Here is a 22,270-nt window from a genome sequence, read left to right on the forward strand (position 1 = left end):
TCTCTGAATCCCTTTTCTGGAGGAAGGAGAGGAAGGAGGGGGAAGTCCTGTGTTTTCCAGGCTGGCTGTTCTGCAAGGATTTTCTTCCGTTTCTTACATAAAGAGCAAGCTTTTCATGAATGCCAAAGGATCTGATACCAGATGGTTCCAGCAAGCTGCACTGCTGCTATAAGTAGGTTCTCCACACCTACTTCATGGAACTCGAATTTCAGCAACACTCTCGAGATGTGAATGGCAAAACTCCCTCAGAAGTGTGGCACAGACCCTCCCAGCTACACTCCCATGGATCAGGACTGAATCCTTGCATCTCCAACACTCCTGCAACAGTGGGGAGGCTGCACAGCACAGGGAGCTGCAAGTCAAACAAGCCACTCATGGCTACTCAGGAATCCTACTGGCAGCTCAAGCAACAAAGGAAATACACACTCAGCAATTTAATGAATATCCCTATGCTTTGTCAGCAGCACTGGTCACTGAGAGCCCTGGCTAAACCTGCCACACTCCTTAGTGCTTCAGGTTGATCCATTTACTTAATTATAAACAAGAGATCAGACAGCAATTAATTTTGCTCTGTTGTGAGGTGGGGGTTTTGAAATTATTTAAGTCACTAAGTCCAAGCAACAGCAAGCTTTGTGTTACGCCCTTTTTTACTGCAGTGCCAAGATTTTTCTCAGAATAACCCAGTTGTGAATTTCCTTTAAGTTCATTGTGTGCTTTAAGTTTTGTATAGTAGCAAAAAACTTCTGAATTAGAACAGCAACCACCCACAGCTGCAAGTAGCTCCACTCAAGGAAGTCTGTCCACTTGCTGGATCTTACCAGATTCCAAAATAAGTATTATCTAAATAAAAGAAACACCAAGAAAATGCAGTTCTAAAACACAGAGCTCCCAGTGTGCCTGAAATTACTGCAAATATCAGTTGTAAAGTGTTCTCCAAGAAAAAGAAACAAACAAAAAAACCCAAACAAAAACCAAAAACAAACAAACAAGAACTCCTTCAACTTCACGTATTTAAATACCCAAAAGCAGAAGAAAATCCAACTGGTAAATAGAATGTGGCTGCTGTGCAGGAAGACTGTTAAAGGCTTTCTAAGGTAAAAATGTATTAGGATAATTCCTGAAAAATCCAAGGTCCAATTGCTTAGTCAAATACACTGTAGCTATTACATTAAAATACATATTTTTAACATAAACACAAATATCAACATAAAATCTCACTGCAGCTCATTTTCACTGCCTCAACTCATAAATTGTGCCATATCACTCTTGTTTGCAAAGCTCTAAAAGTCCATTTTCATTAGGGGAAAAAGAGCAGCTGGGGCATCCCAGCCCCTCCAGTCTCTGGTCCAGGCAGGCTTCATGTCCCAGCACAAAAAGGCAGCAGAGAAATGCCACTTTTCCCTTCTGCACAGCCCGAAACATACTGAATTACAATAAGGATGCTTCCAGGCTCACGGTAAGAGGCAGTCAAAACACTTAAAGGTCATTTTTCAGCCTCACCTTGGCCACCCCAGTCTGAATGAGCTTCCTCAGGCAACATAGGGGTGAAATCAGCAGGGAGTGCAGATGGATGAGATGGGAAAAGGAATGCTCCTGGAAAATTGGGAGCAGGGAGAGGTGTCTGAGACAGACACACCTGATTTCTTCCTTCAGCATGCTCCGTGCTATATTTAGCACACACTGAAATTGTGCAACCACCATGGAATATTTTGTTGGGTTAGGAAGGACAAATGGATGTCAGTGGATGTTTTGCCATCTTTGGTTCATTGAGGTAAAGTAAAGCACAAGCTTTGAAAAGCCATGAGAATCTGAGACTTTCGGTAGGTTTGGCAGGGGGAGAGGGTTTTGTTTGGTTTGGGGGTTTTTATTTGGTTGGTTTTCTCATTGTGTTTATTGGGGTTTTTTTAAGAAAAACTAGCACGTACAGGAAAGGGAAGTTTTCCAAGGTACAAATTATTGTCCACACCACTTTTATGAAGGGCAACAGGATCTTTTTTTTCTTGCTATCAGAGCAAGTGAGCAGGGCTGGGTTTTTCAGTTGCCTTAAGTAAAGCTGCAGTGATGTATTCCTTCAGCTCAGTCTGCAGCATGAAAAATCACATTGTCAAGAGGTGCAGAACATAACTCAGCCACCTCAGTAACAGCCTTCTCCCAGAGATACTGAAGCAGCAAATCCTAAAGCAACTGCTTTACACAGAAATACCATAATTAATAATTAATGACTTGGTGCTGTGCAGCTGCCTTCTGCCGCTTGTAATCCTGTCCTACCAACAGGAAGCCTTCAACGTGGACTTTGATGCTCAACAGTTGAAGCGCTATGGGTAGGAAGCCATCAAAAGAATTAGACATTGATGTTAAGTTTGAAAATAAATGTAAAGAGCTTGCATCCCCATGGAGGAAGTGAAAAGACCATACAAAATTGTCACGTGAGGCCAAGCTAACAAACTGATCCCAAATATAAACTCCTGGGAGGTTAGGAAAGCTAAACAAAGACCAAGTTAAATTTGTATGGTTTTAGAGGAGCTAAGCAGAGTGAGGATGGCAGGAATCTTCCCACAGCTCTATTTTCCAGCTACAGCTGAACATGGAGAAGGGGCTCTGCTCTAAAATGAGGAAACACCCCAAGAGAACCAGGGTTTACAAGAAGCACCTCAGCCTTTCTACCAGAGAAAGTAGTTGCTAGTGGAAAGAAAAATTCACAACAAGAACAAAGTCACTTGCTCTCCAAACGCTGCAGTGCAAGGGCAGATCATAAATTAAGCAGATAAATAATTTAGTCTGCTACCCGCTCTGTTTGGGCATGTGGTATTTTGACACAGGATTTTCTAAACACTGAGGAATAAAAGAACAACTTGCTTTTCTGGGCACCTTGTGCCAGCCCCTCCCCACCCTCATAGGGAAGAATTCCTTCCCAATATCCCATCCATGCGGGCCCTCTGGCAGTGGCAAGCCATTCCCTCTGTTCTGTCCCTCCAGCCCTTGTCTCAAGTCCCTCTCCAGTTCTCCTGGAGCTCCTTTAGGGACTGGAAGAGGCTCTGAGGTCTCCCAGAGCCTTTTCCAGGTGAGCACCTCCAGCTCTCCCAACCTGTGTTCTTTACAAGAGGACTTCCAACTCAAAGAACAATTATCCCCCAGAAGGTCTGGAGCTGCAGAGCAGCAGGTCATGCATTCAAGCTTGCTTTATTCACACTTTCTCAAGTGCATGGGCAGAGCAGCAGTACCTCCACACTTCATATCAAACACAAAATTAGCCAAGAGAGAAGATAATTTATCAGCTTTGACAGCATCCCAAGCTTCCCAATCCCCGGGCACTGCTGTTGATTTTGGCTGTTTCCACATCCCAGACAATACTATTATTGAAGCTCAGAAGTCTGACTTCTTTCAAACAGACAGCTAATTAGAGACTTGAGTTTCTCCATCTCCCAGGAATCAAACACAGTGAGATCAAGCCACCCCACACTGACAATGCTCTTTAGAAATAAAAGCAACCTGCTTAATTTAAAGAAAGATATTGTTGATTCTGACAAAGAATTCAAGTAAAACTCGCTCCCTGATTAGCTGGCAGAAAGTCACAAGTAGCACACTTGAGACTTTCCTGTTACTTTCTCTGCCTTAAAGAAAATATTCCAGTTGGGGAAGGTAATACTGTATAGCAGACATTGGTTATTAAGGCAGAGGCCCATCCTTCGGGAAGGAGCAGATCTGTAGCAGTCAGGAGATCCCCACTAGCAGTAGTTTCTGCCTGAGTGGGATTCCTGCCCAGTTAACTCTCCACCAGCCCAGCACAAGCAGCAAAGTGGAAATCCTGCTCTCAGTTGAGCAGGTGCCATAGATTTCAGATATTTTGTTGGCATTTCAGCTAGGAAGGAGCATAATGACTTACAAATTGGCTATTGGTCTCTAAACGACCTTTCTAGGTCCTTTGGTAAGAGCTTTAAAGAAAAGCTTGAAGGGTTTGGCTCAAAAGGCTTTGAGTGTTAAGCTTGTTCCAGTCCATAACTGTCCCTGGGGGAAAAATGGAACCAGTAGTGATTACCGGTCTTCTGTGGACCAGAATCACCCCCAAAATCACAGAGCATATCACACCAGTTTCATGGCATTTATTATTACAACAGTAGGCTGATGAACAGCCACTTTACACAATCTATTCCTGGATAGAATACGAGAGCATAAATCAACATAATGCACCAAGACTGACAAAGTTCCAGACCTGCACAAGCTGAATTGTTAAGCAAAGCTCTGGTGACCTTTGCCAGGTACCTTTGTAAGGTTAGTTAAGTATGTTGGTGATGCCAAGGTTCAGTGCATTGTTAGGATGAGGGAAGTATATTCCCAATTATACTAGCTGGGAAAGGATGCTTCATCTCCTTTTGAGATGTTTAATGATTTCCTTCACTTGCAGCAAGATGACTCAAACATTCTAAGAGGGTCATGCCATGCCACACAGAAACCACCTCTGCTCTTCTCTCAAACCTGGGAAGCATCTATTTAAAGATGTTCACACAGAAAGTCACTTAAAACCAGTGTCACAGGAATAAAGCTCTGAGACTCAGGCCACGCACACCACTCCCTCAGCAGGTAGCTCAGACTGGCACCTGATTTACCAGCAGTTTTCCCTACTCCAGAGTAAAATACTCAGATGAGGTCCTAACAGTGCCCAGTCCTCAGAGCCAAGTGAGATCAAGGAAATAATAGGTTTTTCATGAGCAAGTGGAGGTGAAGATCATGGCTTGTATCAGCAAGTTCTGGTGATGTATCACATTACATAATAAGGACAGCTCAGTCCTGGGAAGCACTTTCCTCAAGAAGTTACATAACTCTGCAATGTGTTTAAAAAAAATTATCCTTTCTTGCTTTCAGTGCAAGCAGGAGGGAGGACAGAGCACCCTCAGCCCCTGAGAAGGAGCTGCTCTGATCAGATGCATTTGAATAGGAAATAAGATCGCTGGAGGAAGTTGTCAGATGGGTGAAAAAAAGGCGGGTGAGTAAAAAAAACCACCTCACTCCCAGCACATAAAAACACCCCGAGAGATGAGAGCCTGATATCTATTTTTGGGGCACCAATAGCAGCACCAGGCTCTCAGTGATGAGTTCCAAGACAGGCACATTTCTACCACCCTAAAGCTGTCACTAAATTGAAGGACAGTAGAGGGAGTAGGAAAAAGCAGGCAAACCACAATGTTTTCTCTGCTTTACCAAGGATTGTTAGCTCCCTCTAAGGCGTGAAGTCCCCTGGAGATCCTGAGGTATCACTTATCCCCTTGGACAGCCCCAAGCCCTGTCCAGGCTCCAGCACATCCCACTGAGGGATGTGTGTACACACACACCTCATCTCTGCAGCCCTCAGCTCCCAGAGCTCCCACAGCCCTGCCCCAGGAATGTGCACTGCTCCAAGGAGGGACACAGGGACACTCCACAGAGAGCACAGCTTGCAGTGATTCTCTGATCCTGGCAGCCTGAGGCTGCAGCCATCACCCACTTCAATGCTGCACAGGACTGCACTGCTGCAACACTTGTACACAACCAAAACCCCATTTAATCACAGTGCTCTGAAGAGATTTCAGCAAATCTCCTTTTTAGGATCAAAAGCAACCTGTGCTGCTCAACACAGAATCCAGATCCCAGTCTGTAATATATGTTGGTATAATTCGCGTTTTATTGTACACATATAAGGTCAAGTATAAAAGTATGTTTAATCTATAAAACACAAACAACTTGAGATTGCAAAAGCAGCTGCAGGAAACCCAGGATTTTGCAATTAACCCAGCAATGAAGATAACACCGAGAAGAGATGGGTCCACCCAAGCAAGGCGAGCCTACTAACGACCCAGCAATTAACGCCTGATAGTGATCTAGTCGAAATCCTCAGGACCATACATCTCAATGTCCAATTCCCGAAAAACTGCTCAAACTCTCTTCCCTTCTTGGAAAACTCATCAACAGACCAGCAGCAGAAATATGAATATGTAAGAACACAAGAAAAAGAAAGAAACTGAAGAAACGGAAGCTGCATAGCCTTAGGCCGAAAAAGCTGTATAAAACTCAGCACTCCAAAAGACAGTTTGTGAACTTGGGGGAGCCAGTGCCACATGGGCTGGTGCAGAGTTCACCCAGCGCCGACCCCGGGCTCGACGCTGACTTTGATTGTGGCTGTTCCAAAATTGGATTTTACAAAATTTTCAATAAAATCCTTATTGATAAAATTCGGCTGATTTAATTTATAACACAGTCCAACCATTCTCTTTTTTGAGCACCAAAGGCCAGAAAATTTGTAAGGCACAACACTGGCAACTGGGGAAAGCAGGAGCAGAAATTAATTTTCCTGCCTCCCTCCTTCAGTTCCAGTGACCTGCACATCAGACTCTAACTAAATATTAAACCAGCACTAAGGTGAGCTCCATCTACAGCAGGACATGGTCGCAGGAGCCTGGCAAGCTGCATGCCACTAGAAATAAATATGAGCAGGAGGAACTCTTGACCTTTGATTCAAGAGGTCTCTGCTACCTTACATGAAGTAGTTTTTATCACCCTTTTAGAATTCCCTTGCAATGCAAGCCAAGAGCAACTACTGAACTATATCCACAGTCTCAGATCACTGCCTTCAAAGTTTTCCTCCCAAGCCATTTGGAGAAAAGGTTATAGGTAAGTTCTTTCACTACTGATTCTCCTCCCTTCCATGCCTGGCACTTTCATCTCCAAGCACTTGACTGGCACAAACACAGCCCACCAGGCCGGAGGAGTGTTCCATGTCAGCACTAACTCTGTACTAGAACTGCTGTCACAACCTCAGCAAACCTGAAATAATGTCAGCTTTCTCCTTTCCTGAAAGACAAAGTAATTCTCTCAACCCTTGACAACCTCAAGCACTCAAGAAATGGTGGACTCAATTAAAAGCTTAAAATAGAACCAAGCCTAAAAGCTGAATATAGGCTTTTACCTTATTCAAATCCAGCTGGTTCATTTGCATTAGATCCCAGCCCTTCCCTTGCACAAAAGGGCCTCACACTTTGGGTCTCGATCAGGAAGATCAACACCAGGAAAGGCTGTGCTAAATGAAGAGGAAAATCCTCCAGGAAGGAACACGGGAAGGGACAGACATCCCCATTTTACCTTCCTGTAATTAGAAACTGGTCACCTCTATGGCGCTACGCACCCAAATTACATGCATTAATTTAGATACAAGGTGATAGAGGCTATTTTTGCCTTTAAAAAGATCAGGACAACGTTTAATTTTAGCAGTGAATTTTACCAAGAGTTACACTGATGGTTTGAGAATTCCCACCCACACTCCTGCCTAGGTTAAGCAGAAAGCCAGGCAGAATGAACGGACTAAAGCAGATGTTCTTTGGAGTGCACACAGCTTCTCCAGCTTGATGCCAAGATCAAATGCTTCAGCCACGGGGCTACACAGAAAGATAGAATGCAAGGAAAAGTCAAAATACACCTATTCTCCACAAAACAGCTATTAATCATAACTCCCAGTAGCAAATAAAACCCCCAGGGGATATTCCTACAACCGTGAATTCCTTCTTTGCTGTCACTACAAAGACTTTCCACAGAAACAGCCCAATCTGCTCACAAAGGACACCACTGCACAAGCTGGAGAAAGGCAGTCTAAAACACAGGGCACACACCCTGGGTCATCATGCCACTGGATCCTGGCACTGGAGTTAAGAATTTAAAATAATGATCTATCAGGGTGCTTTGAATCTGAATAACAATGCCTGAATTTCCAGAGGAACACCTGCCTGACTGACAAGGAAGCCATTAAGGGAACAAAGGACCATCAAGCAGAATGTTTCTGAACCAGCTCCTGCTCTGAATTCCATGATGAAAGGAGGGTGAAATGGCTGTGGCAAGGTGAGCAGCAAGGTTGAAGAAGAAGGATGGCTCAGGGCTCTGCAATCCCCCAAGGTCACCCCAAACCCAGCACAATGTCCCAGCTGCATTGCGGGAGAGGAGTCCCCATCTGCAGCCTGCCCTGGGCACAGGACTCGGGGCAGCCCACATCCCCTGCACTGCCACAGACCTTCCTCTCCAATTCCCTGCAGTGAGCACACAAGATCCAACAGGGCACCAGGGAGAGCATCCCCAGAGCAGACCTAGCAAACAACCACGGCAACAGCTCTGGGTGCACCCAAAGGCTGTGTCTGTCCTACCAAGAAATCATGCTAAAATAATATTGTTATCTACCATGATCCACAAGTGGGTTTGCTTTCTTTTTGTTTGTCAAAAGCCAAAAACACCCCTTGATTCTAGTGAAATATAACTTCCTAAATTCAGAAAACCATACTAAGAGATCAGTGCTGCAGATTAATGGGACCTGAACCACAAGACAATAATTTCTCTGGAATGACTCACATGCATCCCTGACATTTCACTGTATTTCCAGGACCATTAACAGCGCTCAGAAGACAACCAAACAAGATTACATATTCCCCACGTATGAGCAGAGAACCATTACATTCACAGAAAAACAATGAAAAACAAAGTGTTGCTGCAGTGAACCTCTAAAACTGAGGTAACCTGGACCAGTCAAGCAAAGAGAGGTCATGCTCACCTCACATTAAAGTATTTACTCACATGAAAGTGTTCCATTCCTTACCCGTACCCAGCCTCAACAAAGTTCTGAGGTCTGCTCACCCAAGTCTGCTGCTCAACTCTGCCGAGCCCCAGCGTTCCCCTTGGGCACTGGCCGTGGCTAGGGATTCCATCAGCTCCTCCTGGGACACTCACCTGCAGGCAGTCAGGCTGATGGTCCCCATTTACACCTCCTTAATGAAGGTACCACTCCACAGTTGTGTCTTATTAACTCAGTGATGATCAACAGCTGCTCTGCTAATTGAAATGCAGTCCTAACCTCAGAGATGATTCTTTGGTTACAAAAGAGCTTTGTGGCCTCAGCCCCCTCCTTGTCCCAGGTCATCAGGTGTGTTTCCTTCTGCAGAGGGCCGACGTTTTCCCAACTCTTCCCTTTGTTGCTAACAGTCCAAGCTTTTCTTGTTGTCCTCATCCCGGGCCAATTTTAACTCTACCAGGGCTTCAGATTCCCCAGTCCCAGGGAATCCAATTCCCCTGAGTTCAGTCTCCCTGAACTCCCCCCATAGCTCTATGGTCCATGCCCAAAAGGAGCGATTAAAAGCTGCCAAGTCACCTGCAGTCATTGAGGGCCAGGAAAAATCCAGCAAAGATGGAAAACCCTGACAAACATCAACCCCCAGCTGTATCCCAAACCCTGAAGAAGGCCAGGAGATTGCCTCTCCCCACCTTCCCCTGCTGCTTTCTTTGCCTCATTACAGAATGAATTCACACTTAGTAAATCTGAATTACTGTGTTGCAGTTTTACATGCGTGTCTTTGTCTCCACTTTCATTTGCCAGAGAAGTCTGACTAGAAGTCTTATTAACATGCAAATAATGTATATTATATTTCAATCAGTTGCTATAGAGAGCTACTCAGTAGCAGCATTTTTCTTATCTAGCACAGCAGTAAGACTCAGTCTACACACAGCAGAATAATTTCTTCCCTGCGAATATTTTAAAACGGCACCACTTGAAAAGAAAGTTTCCCTCTGCACATTAAGACAAAACTTAGCTCATGAGGAATCTTCAGCTGCGTTCACAGCAACCTTTCCAACGCCTGAGGAGATGCAGAAGGAGTGGAGATGTTGCCATGAGAAACAGGTTCCATGCTCCAGATGTGGTTTTGTAGCTGAGCAGCTGAGAGCAGAGCCAGCAGAGGGAGCACAGCCCGAGCCCAGGATGCTGCCTTCAGGGATGGGGGTAGGAATGGGGAGGGATGGATATCCCCAGGATCACAGCTCCACACCCGACAGGACACAACAGCGGGGAGAAAAACCCGTGAGTCAGGGTTTCAGGTTCTGCTGGGAAAACTGCTCTTTGCCCTGCAGCGTTTCACCTTCTTCAAATATTTTGGCCACTTTGCAGTAGAATCAGCTTTGGAGCCAGGCTGGGAGAGCTGGGGGTGCTCACCTGCAGAGGAGAAGGCTCCAGGGAGAGCTCAGAGCCCCCTCCAGGGCCTGAAGGGGCTCCAGAAGAGCTGGAGAGGGACTGGGGACAAGGGATGGAGCGACAGGACACAGGGAATGGCTTCCACTGCCAGAGGGCAGGGATGGATGGGATATTGGGAAGGAATTCCTGGCTTGGAGGGTGGGCAGGCCCTGGCACAGGGTGGCCAGAGCAGCTGGGGCTGCCCCTGGATCCCTGGAAGTGTCCAAGGCCAGGTTGGACAAGGCTTAGAGCATCCTGGGATAGTGAGAAGGGGCAGGGGTGGAATGGGATGGTTCATGGCCCCTTCCAACCCAAACCAGTCTGGGATTCATTCTCTGATTTTAACATTATTAGTTTTTCCTGCCACAAACCACACAAACAACATCATTTAACTCAAACAAGTTGGTTATGGCCACGAAGTCACCCAGGATTCTAAGAGGCTTGTTTGTCCCAAGTGTGCTGTTTAACACAACCATTTCTCACCCCAGTGTCTGAGCAGCCCATTAAGAGAAGATCATTAACGCTGACTTGCCCAGCTGTAAAAGAGCCATCAGTCCCCCTGCTCACTGTGCCAAGGGCAGAGAACAGGTCAGCAGGAGGGACTGAGGAAACACCTCCTGCTCCTGCTTCTGTCCTCAACCACAGGGCAGTGACCTGCAATAATTCCTATCCGCAATTCTGGTCAGCAAAACCAGCATCTCTCCCACTGTAGCACAGAAACTGCAATAGCTGAGGATTCCAGTATTTTAGGAAATGCTATGAAGGATCTGGAGAGAAATTCCTAGCAATGAATATGGGGGAAAAAGCAGCCCAGGGACAGGTAGCCAGCAGCCAGTAGGATGCACCATCACATCCATCTCTTCAAACCACGCTGCTCTGCTGCGCCACGGCCTCCTCACACTGTCTCCCTTTCCAATTCAACAATTCTGCTGAGAAAAACAGTGCAATTAGACAGGGATACAAGCAGAAAGGAATTATGACAACCTCATTCACAGGCTCGCTGAGCTAAGATGAAAGGCAGGAGCATTGGCAGGTACAGCCTAAAAGTATCTGCAGGCTGCAAAATACACACAAAAAAAGTGCAATTACCATAATAGAGAGGGTCTGAGTAGGAATGATGGGATTGAATTAGAATAATGCAAGTGTGGGCTGCACATCAGGAATTACTTCTGACCTGCAAAATCCACTTACCTAAGCAGCTTCCCACATACCTCCTTGTTGCCTGGCATGGGATGACCTCCCTCCACCTGCACGCAGGAGCCTGGGGCAGAGCACAGCTCCAAAGAACAAACACTAAACTCACCTGGTACAGGCTGCCTGTTCTGGGGGCAGTTCTCCCCAAACTGGGGATGTTAACCCCAGTGGAGGCATGAATTCCAGGGAAATTCAGAGCACTGTGATGCCCTGTGGGCCTGCACCACATCAGGGCCACCAAACGAAGCACTGTCAAACAGGGGCTGCTCCTCCTGCCCTTAAGAGAGCCCTGGGGGAAGCCACAGCCTCTGCACCCACTCTGCACAAACTCTGTGTCTGAAGGCCCCACTCGGGGCATGAGACTCAGCTCAGCACCACTGTCCAGCACATGAACAGCCAACTACTTCTGCTGGGTCTAAAAAATAAAATTAAGCTTTTTGAGATGCTACTTGCAAGGAGGATTTAAGAATTTACTGTTTCAGTGTTAATAATTTATCCCCCATCAGTATGCAGTAGGGAAACACCTAGAAATGCCTGGTGCTTTTTCTTTCAGAACTTCTGTGATATGCCCTCAAATCAGCTCTTCCTAAAGACCCTTCTTTGGGTGTGCTGTATTTTGCTTCAGGTTTTCAAAAAAACTGTAACTTATTTTTTTGCCAGGACACACCTTTCCTAAGGACTGAAGGAGACTTGTCTTCCTAAGCAAATAACCTTGAAGCAACCAAGGAGACTGCGTGATTCAGAAACTTGTATGTCCGTTCTTCACCTCCTCCCAAAGGTTTGTCACTTGGAGTGGACAAAGCTCAGCATCCCTCACCCAACAGGAAGCTCAGGTCTTCAGAAGCAATACTGACTTTTAGGGTTGACCCCAAAAACATTGCCTGATGTACCACCCCAAACCTGCCAAGCTCTGAGAAGCCAAGGACGGAGACACTGCAGTGAGAGCCTCCTTCCACAGGGGCCAACCTGCTCCTGTCCCTGCTGTGGTTTCTGATAAAAGCAAGCAAAGACTGGCACTGCAGACCAGGAGAGGCCTTCCTTTGTCCTCCTTGGATGAGGACAGGCAGCAGTGTCATTCTGTGAACTCCACACATGTGTGCACAGAGCAGTAGATCCAGGCTAGCTTGGAGCGAGGGCCTGGGGAAAGAGGGAAGGGGATGTTCAGACCCACACCTGGCTCTCAGTAATCACAGCAGCTCTCAGTGGCTCACCAGGCCCCAGCATCCGTGCACATTGCCAGATCTTTTCCAAAAGTGCATCTCTGGAAGTGCTCTTCAGATTCATCAATGGTGAATTTGTAAGGAAAGCCATCAGAGCACCAACAAGCATGAAAATGTACTTTGTTCTTAAAGTTCAGAACACAGCTCCCAAGTTGGGAAGCTCAAAAGCTGCAATCTCTGTCAGCACAATAAAAGGCTTCATCAGAGGAGGATTCCAGACCCAGCAAGTCCTGGAAATTCTTTTGGACTGCTCTGCTCTAAATGGGACATATTTATTTCAAGTTTTGAAAACAGTTTTAAAGCTATTGTGCTACAAGATGGGTTACTTTTCTGTTACACTGGTTTTCCTCTCCCAAAACAACATGTATTTCTGCTGCTCTCTTTCTGGACCATGTTCTCCCTTCCCCCTCTGACTTGCCAGGAACTTTATTGATACCAGCTCACTGCTCTGTCATCATTGTGCTCCTGGCACCCTGCTCCCTGTGTTGGTTTATTGATTATACAGCACACATCAGTTTTCAAATTAATTTGTCTTTACGTGTTATCATTTAGCTTAACGTTTAGCAGATATTAAGTACAAGAATTTGCCAATATTTCAGAGATCCAAAATAATTTAGCCGAGTTTAGTTAGCAAGTTCACATCTTCTTACACATCCTCACACTATTGATTTCCTGCAGCCTGCCAGCACCACAAATGCCTGTTCTAAGGGATGCTCACCCCTATGCTGCTGTCTAAATCACACTAATGACCCCAAAATGAGGGCCTCAAAAGCAAAAGCACTCCCTCCAGTCTGAAACCCTCACGCTCAGGGCTCAGCAATCACACTATTCCTGTTATGGATTGAAAATGAAGTGAACGGGGTTTTTTAAAGTTATTTGAAGGTGCAAGTTTCTGCTCAAAGCTGGAATTACACCATCCCCACCTGCTACAGGGCTGACAGGACACTGTAGGAATAACCTGCTCATCCTGGACACAACCTGTGCTTTCCACATGAATGCATTCCTCAGGAGCTGAGCCAGATAAACATGCAGAGGTGCATCCTTTGGTAAGAACGGCGCTGGAACTGCAGACTTCCAGCCACAAATCACACTTCCCCACGCAGCTGCTGGAGAAACAGGACCCAACAGCAGCGCTTCATCTCCATCCCTGCTGCTACGGAGGCAGAGAACGCAGAAGCTTGCCCAAGTACAAGCCCACTTTAGCAGATGCTGGGTACCTCCACTTCAGCACTGCAAACAAAAACAAGCTGCTGCTCAAGTGCAGTGCAGGCAGGGAAATAGGATTTACGTCATTTGAACAGTCTGTCTTAGTAAAGGACATCTCTGGAAGGAGAAAAATCCAAGCCCTGCTGGTCTCTACACTAATGCAATGTCTGGTCTGCTGCTGAGGCTGTGTGCAGGGCAGCTCCCAGCGCCAGCAGCAACACGCCAAGTCACAAGCTCGGTTTATGTAGGGCACAACACAGCCTTCACATGTGACTGTCACCAGAGCAACAACTTCAGCTACTCCACTGCTCCCAGCACACCTCACCCAGCCCTACAGCGTCTCCCAGACACTCTGGGGGTGTGTTACAGCTCCAACCCGGCCATGTCGTGCCTCAGAGAATAAAACCAGCCCTAGATTAATGTAAAATAAATCAGCCAGGCCAGGTGCAGAATTCAGACCGAGCTGCAAAAAACAGCTCCCCCCTTCAAACTGTTCTGTCTTAGCAGACAACTCTGCTCTCCCTCCTCTTCAGCCTCTCACCACACACTTTCTCTGTGGAAAAGCAGCACAGTTTTTAACTTGATTAGGATAAGTACAAACATCCCTCCTGAAGCTGCGAGGGGACAGTGTTGACTTCTCAGACACAAAACTCTCCTTGTAGAAATGTGAGAAAATGCAATACATTTGGATGTACACCCAAACAGAAAAAGCACATTATCAAATTACACCGGGGAGCTGAGCTCTAGAGGCTCTTGCTACTTCTAAAACGTTCAATGAAAAGGAGCCACTCAAAATTAGTCTTATGCAACTCAGAGTTAAGCACCTTAATGAGTTAAAAACCTACTATTATCTTCCTTGTGCTGATTCATCACATACAACAAAGCCTCGTAATCAACTATTCTCAATTCCACCAGTGCATTTTAATGTTGATTTGGTCTCAGCAAATCATTGTAAAATTAATGAGACCACCCCAAAACCTTTTCTGGTCTGTCCTTGTAGGTTAAGGAGCACACCTGCAGCTGCTCACCCAGCCCTCTGCTCCTCCCTCCATTCTTCCCTCAGCAACTGGCACAGAAGAAACTTTTTTTCTACTCTGGAATTTTCTGAAAGTGAATAAACGAAATTATTTTATTATATTTATGTATTAATTTTATATATTTATTTATTATTGGACTGAGTGTCTTTCTTCCAGAATTCAATTCAGGTCCCATTAACAGTTCCCCTCCTCACAAGCGACAGAATTTCTACAACCACACCAGCTTTTCTAAATTATTCAAGCAGTATATTCCTTCCTGTAACAATTCCTTCCTGTATATTCCTTCCATTGTAACAACTAAAAACTTTTAGGACTTGTGGGGATTTTGTTGTTTGGTCATCAGGTTCTTTTACTATCTTTTATTAAGTTTAAGACCTAACCATAACCACATTATCTCATATAACTTCTCCATACTTCTTTTTATACAAGTTACCCACACTTGGCAATATGGAACCCCTGTCACAGCCACCTCACACAGGTGGAGCTGCTGCAGGACAGGAATCTAAGCAGTTTAGAAAAATTGTTCAAGTCAAGGTACAAGACAACTTCTAAAAGTCCTGGTGTATTTGACTAAGAGAAGCCCGGCTTCCTTTAAAACGTATTCCATTCTTTTTAGCTCTGAAGTGTCAGGAAGAGCAGTGGTCACTGCCCATTTCAGCATCACTGGCACCTGACACTGAACTTCGGCAAACAAGGGATCCTCATGACGCACCCAAACATCCCCAAGGTGAATGGGACAATTAAGTCTGAGGAAAATGAGGCTGAGCTTCTGAAAGCAAAGCTACATAGCCCTGGAACCTGCAGGCTGGGCTGTCAGGAAGCTGAGGGAACCATGGGACTGCAAAAAGACTTTAAAACTAGGGTATTAGTCTCTATTTTCCAAGCTGGAGACTTCCTCCATCATTTGTATCCAGACAGAGAATAAACTGATGCCATGAGTGGCTCCTGTCCCTGCTCCTGGACAGCACCAGCCCCTGCCACAGCCCCTGTGCCGGGCCCCCGTGTGTAAACCCCCCCATCCAGCCAGGCAGGGCCACCTGCAGGACACCCGAGGGAGGACAATTCTGGGGGAGTAGAGGGGACAACAACAGGACTGCTCGGAAGAAGGTGGCCCTGCAGCTGTGGCTCCCCAGGCGGGCACGTGGGCCAAGGGCCGGGCCAGATGCACAGGGCTGGCTCCCAGCTTCCCCACTAAGCCCCCAGGCTATGCCTCAAAGCAATACAACTCTGCCATAAATATCCCAGATTAATTCTGATCCCAGCATCAAATCCACTTAAGAGACTTAAAAGCCTCTGAGTCCCCAGAGCTGCCTGCCCAAGGAGGGCTCTGCAAATGAGTCCTGGGCTGCAGAGGAGAAATATTATCAAACAAGGCAAGCCATTTGTACAATTTTGGTAATGTCGTTTGCAAGAGACAAATGGGACAAGATAGCTGAGTTGACATCTTGTACTACAAGCACAGCCACAAAAAACCTCGGGTACTGGACATGGATAGTCAGGATAGGATTAGTGTAAATATTCCATGTTTTCTGCAAACAGCTCCTTCTTAAGAGATTGATTGATTGATTGATAAATGACAGCATGCTCTCCAGTTTATTAAAGGAGCTATTTAGTTTCAGAGGGACATCTCTGTTTATAAAAAAGCCTAAAGTGATTACCCCAGCATCACAGAAAAAAAAAGCCTCGTTGACACTGACAGCAAGAAGGGCGCTGGGGAAGCACAGCCATTTCCCTTCCCAGTCTGCTCCCCTGGCCAGGGGCAAGGCTTGAGAACAGGAGCAGGCAAAGGGGACGCTGGGCGAGCAGCGACCCTTCTGAAGCCTCCACAGCAGCACTCCGAGAAAACGCTGCTTCGGAGCACCAGGACCCCCGATTCCGAGCACAGCAGCAGCAGCACTTCCACCCTGCCGGCGGCAGCTCCCGGCACCCGGGGCAGCTGCCGGGATATCCCAGCCCGACACTGCTCTCCGGAGGGAGAGGCAGCCGAGCTCAGCGGGGCTGCCCGAGCTGCTGCTCCCGAGCGAGCCAGCAGTGCCTGGATGTGCTCGGGATGCACCGCAGGCATCCCGCCACGGGAGCAGGGCCGGGGCTCTCCATCCATCCCGCCACGGGAGCAGGGCCGGGGCTCTCCATCCATCCCGCCACGGGAGCAGGGCCGGGGCTCTCCATCCATCCCGCCACGGGAGCAGGGCCGGGGCTCTCCCTCCCTCCCTCCGGCCATGCCGTATCCTGCATCCCGGAGGCTGGCTGCGGCCGGGAGCCGCCGCGTCTGTATTTATAAACCTAAGGAATTCCAGCGCAGCGGATCACAAACAGCCCATTGTGCTGTGTCAAGCAGCGGAGTAGGCTCCTAATCGCATGCATGCTTTTCCCACTCCGCTCCGGGAAAAGCCAAGCCTTAAATACTTTTCCAGAAGTAAAATCATGCCGGGGAAGCGCAGCCCAAGATAGTTCTTGCTATTCCCGAATCCCTGATGCTTCGGAACCGCGCAACTAAGCGGATTTCCCAGCGCTGGGGAAACGCAGACGATTAATTTCGGTTTAGAGAGGCTGGAATAGCTGAGGCGGCCGGGACCGAAGGTGGCCCGAACGGGGCGAGCTGGCGCTGGCCCGGGCCAGCCCGGCAGTGGCGAGCGGCCAATGTTTACTGACCCTTGGCCGGGTCACTTTCGATAGCGGCCGGAGCCAAGGGCCTCTCGTCGGGAGCGCTGCGGGGCATCTCCCGGGGGGCGAGCGGCTCCCCGCGCTGGGAAGCCTCGGTTCCCACGGCTCTCGGACCGGCAGCGAACACGCTACAGGGAGAAGGGCAGGGCTCGCCACGCTGCTCCTGGCGCCCCACTACCGCGGCTCTGCCCGGCCGTGGCTGCAGGGGCGGCCGTGGGCACGGCGGGCTGGGCAGCCGGGGAGCCCCGGCTCGAAACCCCCCCGGGACCCAGGCCAGGGAGCGAGTGAGACACGGGCACCCGCACGGGCTGGGGGACAGAGGCTGGGGCCACCCATCCGCACCCCATGGCTGTCCCCCGAGCAGCCCGGGGCTCGCCCCGGGACACACCCCGCAGGGAGTCCCGCTGCTTCCAGCTTCGGGCAGCCGAAGGCAGGAGGGGAAAGGGAAGGGAAACCCCGCTAGGGAAACCCCTTCCGCAAAAAGGGGGCAAAGAAAGGCGGACAGCGCTTACTTCTCGTGCCTGGCGTTCTCCTGGATGGCGCTCAGCACCCCCGGGGGCGCAGGAGGGATACCCTGCTGGAGCCGGCATGTGGCCAGGTGCCGGTGATGCTCGTCCTGAAGGCAGGCATTTTCGTGGTACAACTTGGCCACTTGCTGCTCCAGCTCATCTATCCTCCGCTTCTGCTTCTCCAGCAGCTCCTGCTGCGTCTCGATAATCTTGTTCAGCTCCTTCAGGTACTCGGCCGCCTTGCTGGGGTTCTCGGCGGGGCTCTCCATGGCCGCCCCGCACCTCCGCGGCGCGGGGGGGACAGGCGCCGGCCAGCGCGCTCCGCTGGCAACTTAAGCGAGAGGGGAGGAATAAATACCCCGGCGGAAAGCGGCGCCCCGCGGCCCCGCCAGTCTCCTCCTAGAGCCGCGGCTGCCCGGGCGGGCGGCGGCCCCGCGCCGCCATTGCTGCCGCTCGGCCCCCGCCGCCGAGCGAGGGCAGGGCCGGGGGAGCCGGAGCCGCCACCGGAGCCGCCCGGCGCTGTCCCCGTGCCCGTCCCGCCCTGCCCCCGCCGCGCTCGGAGCCGGGCAGGGGCACGGGCCGTCCCTGCGCCGGGTCCGCCGCTCCCCGCCTCCCCCGCCGTGGCCGCCGCCGCCGGGATGCGCTTAAGTAAGGGCGGCCGCTCCTCCGGGAGGCCGGCGTGGGCTCGGCGAGCGCCCCATCCCCGTGCCCCATCCTTCATCCCATCCCCGTGCCCCATCCTTCATCCCATCCCCGTGCCCTATCCTTCATCCCATCCCCGTATCCCATCCCCGTTCCCCATCCTTCATCCCATTCCCGTATCCCATCCTCGTGCCCCATCCCTGCGCGGCCCGGGCCCCGTTCCCCGTTCCCCGCGGCGGGGAGAGCCCCGGGAGAGGTGCGGGAGCGCTCTCGGGAGCGGGGCCCCGGGGCGGCGCAGGGATGTGCGCGGAGGCAGGCGGGGACCCGGCCTGCGGGACCAGAGCTGTCCCTGGCACATCTGGGGAGCGGGGCTCCCGTCGCGGGGGTGGCAGCGCCCCGAGCCGGGCGCCCCAGCAGCACGCGCCAAGTCAGGCAGCAGAGCCCTCCGCCTCTCCCGTCAGCATCCCTGGCGTTAAAACCTCTGTTGGTGAAATGCTGCTTCCCGCTAAGGCTGCATCAAGCCAAGAAAAGTTGCCGAGCTTTTGGGTCCTGTATCATCCCAAGTGTGTGTTGGGAATGCTTGTGAGAACCGGGAGTAGAAAAGGGAAACGGGGAGATACTGCAGGAAGAAGATAGGAAGGTGAAGACGTGTTTTTCTCCTCACTTCCTCTGTATGTCTCCTTAACTTTTTTTTTTTTTCCTAATTTTTCTACCTCTTCTCTCCACCCTTCCACTTTTCAAGTTTACAATTGATAAAATTTTCTTAGACGGATTGTTCTTCTGTCACTGACGCCCTGACCCTTCGTGGTGGAGTCAACTCTTTCTCACCTTTGCCAGGATGCGCCTTGGCTTCAGGAGCGCGGCCGGTGCCGCGGGGCGAGGGGCCCCCGCTCCTGGGGAGGCTCCGCCTTGTCCCCATCTGCCACGTCCCCATGGCAGGTTTGGGAACGGAGCTCCCAAAGCACAGGCTGCCTGTCCCAGCTTCTCCCTCTCTGCCTCTCGCAGTCACCAGGGAGAAAAGGGGCGTGAGGGGAGGATTCAGCCATAGCCAGACCAGTCTGGCATTTACCAGGGTCATTCTGGCTTTAGGCAGAAGTAAGTTATTGGGAAACTGTTACTTTCGCTCTGACACTAGTGCAGTGAAGGGCTGTTGTGACTGTCGAGGTGACTGAGGCATGAAAGACTAATTTCCAGTCCTAGTGGGGATCCTGACTTCACAGACGCAACTTTAGCTGCTCACTGAAGCCTCCTTCCCAGGAACTTGATTAGTATTTTCCATTAGAATTCTTGAAAATATTATTTTTCTGAATACTAATAGTTCAGAATGTATTTGCTAAAGTGCAGTTTGCTCTGCTCTGTGTAGAAAGAAATGCTTATCATGATACCTCTCTGAGGAAACCTTCACAGTAGCACACAGCCAGAGTATTTGTCAGGGGTTAAATCAATAAATAAAGCAAGTGAACTTGCTTCTTATATGCAAAATAAAATGCAAAGTAAGAGACTCAAAACTCATTGAAGTATGTGCATACAATAAAAGCTTATTAAGCATTTCACAGCAAGGACAGTGTAAGTGGAGCAGCACAGCTCCTACAGCAAAGATCTATTTGAAGCACCCCTTTTTAGGCAGAAATACCCAAGTTCATGGGACCTATGAGCACTGCTGAGGGTGGCAGGAGCCGTGTTAAGGGTGGGAGTTTCCTGCTTTCTTTTCCCGATTCAGGGAAAAGCCTCCATCCCCGAATGGAGAGCTGTGTCTCACTCAGCTCCCAGCCGCAGTGGCTGAGCTGAGCAGGGAGTGATGGCTCCTGGAGAGACTGGCTGCTCCAAGTTCTCTGCCTGATTTTGGGGGGGGTTTTCTCTGAGGATCCCAGTAATGAGATCACCAACCTGACCTGCCCGGCTGCTTGTGCTTTCCACAGAGGACACAGAGCAAATCAAACCTGCTGGCAACCCTTTCTACAGGAAACCATGAATTAGCCTGAAAAATACATTAAACCCTCAGACGTGCCCTTGGCTTGGCACCTGGAGCCTGCACCGTGTTCCTGGTGTGTTCTGGATGTTGCTGCTGCTCAGCACTGAAAGAGGAAGGAGGACGCTATGTCTCAGGGATCTCTGCCCCTCCAAAAGCCTGTGTGCTCCACCAGGCACTGTGGATTAACAAGGAGGGGTAAACTTAGAAGATAAGCACATTCATAGAATCAATAATATATTCAATCTCTATCTGTGAAGACACAGATTGTAAATGCAGACCCAGCTTGTTCAGATTTGCTCAGTTAGAAAATTAAGTGACATCAAGCCTAACCTTTTAAAATATGAAAATTATCAAAAAATAGCATTCTTATTACTTGCTAACATCCTACCTCAGACTGTCCCTTTCCATAAGCTACACAACACATGGTTAATTCTTGCCTGGGAAAGTGCCAGGGAAGATTTAAATATGAAAGGGAATGTTGCTCATTCAGTAAGTAGGATTCTCTTATTTATTATTGGCAAGAGATAAATCACAGAGAGGTTGGGGCTGGAAGGGACCTCTGGAGGTCATCCAGTCCAACTTCCCTGCTAAAATAGCCCATTACCCTTTGGAAAAACCTTGAAAGTGTCTTGAGTTTTGGTGTTTTCTGGCAAATCAATACCCTGCAGAGGACCCTTTTTGAATGTTCAGTCTGGTCCAGACTTAGTCACATCCATGGTGCTCACAGGCTCATGTACTGTTTGATGCTCACCAGAGATCAGGCACAGTCCTGGTCCTTGAGCCTGCCAGAACTCGAGGAGGGTTTGGACAAGACTCGCAGGGATGCACAGGGTGGGATTGTTGGGGTGTCTGTGCAGGGCCAGGGGTTGGCCTGGATGGTCCCTGGGGGTCCCTTCCTGTTCTGTGTTTGCCTGTCCTGTTCTGAGAGCCTGGCTCTTGCACTTGCTGCCTAGCTTGGGTGGTCTGTCAGAGTTTAAATTTATAGTTCTGTGTAGAGGCTGAGCATGAAATGACACTGTTTCAGAAATGTTTTGGTGTGGCTAATAATGCCATGGGTAAGCAAACAGCTGAAATAATTTTTTTCAAAGGAAGATAAGAGCAGGAAAAAGCCTGTGATACATTTTTCTATGTAAAATTAATTAGGTCAGTGTAATATATAAAAACAAGGATCCAGAAGTCATGCAGTGATTTGTGCTCAATCTTAACTCTGCCCTCCATCTCTGTCTTTTAAAATTCTCTTCGAAGCTGCTTATTTCTTGGTTGCATTTCTTTCTTATTTCCCCCCAAGTCCCCTTAAATCTCTGCCTCACTTCTTGGTTCTGCTGCTGTGTTTAGATACCAAGGAATTTTATCCTGCAATTCAAGTTTATCCTGTTGTTAGAATTTATGTGTAGGTCACAGAACTCACAAATGGTTTGGGATGGAGGGACCTCAAAGCCCATCCAGTGCCACTCCTGCCATGGACAGGGACACCTTCCACTGTCCCAGGCTGCTCCAAGCCCTGTCCAACCTGGCCTTGGGCACTGCCAGGGATCCAGGGGCAGCCACAGCTGCTCTGGGCACCCTGTGCCAGGGCCTGCCCACCCTCACAGCAATTAGATTAGATTCATTCTAACATCTCATGTTAGAATCTAATGTCTCCTCTTTCAGTTTTAGTTCTGAGCCCCTTTCACACCCTGTATTTAATGTATGTGTCCCCTCCTTGTGTCCTAAGGCAGGACAAATGTTCTGCTCTCATTCTGTGTGCTCACCACACACCCAGTGGTGCCTGCTCCTCTTCTGGATGAGCTGGATAATACCAGAAAAACCAACATTCT

At 48.9% G+C, this 22,270-nt stretch overlaps 1 protein-coding gene across 5 annotated transcripts in view; it reads right to left on the minus strand.

Moving 5' to 3' along the window:
- IQSEC1 (IQ motif and Sec7 domain ArfGEF 1) overlaps positions 1-18,458 on the minus strand; it is a 291,177-nt gene extending 272,719 nt beyond the window's left edge. For 2 of the 5 annotated variants that reach the window (XM_058844749.1, XM_058844756.1), the window contains exon 1: positions 17,843-18,456. In XM_058844749.1, the coding sequence (XP_058700732.1) occupies positions 17,843-18,108 (266 nt within the window). In that variant the 5' untranslated portion in view covers positions 18,109-18,456. Of the gene's footprint in view, positions 1-17,842 lie in introns of all 5 variants that reach the window. The other 3 variants (XM_058844751.1, XM_058844752.1, XM_058844750.1) reach the window with 3 other exon arrangements.
- Positions 18,459-22,270: the final 3,812 nt, after the last annotated feature.

The sequence above is a fragment of the Poecile atricapillus genome, chromosome 9 (genome assembly GCF_030490865.1).
Source record: "Poecile atricapillus isolate bPoeAtr1 chromosome 9, bPoeAtr1.hap1, whole genome shotgun sequence".
Taxonomy (NCBI): domain Eukaryota; kingdom Metazoa; phylum Chordata; class Aves; order Passeriformes; family Paridae; genus Poecile; species Poecile atricapillus.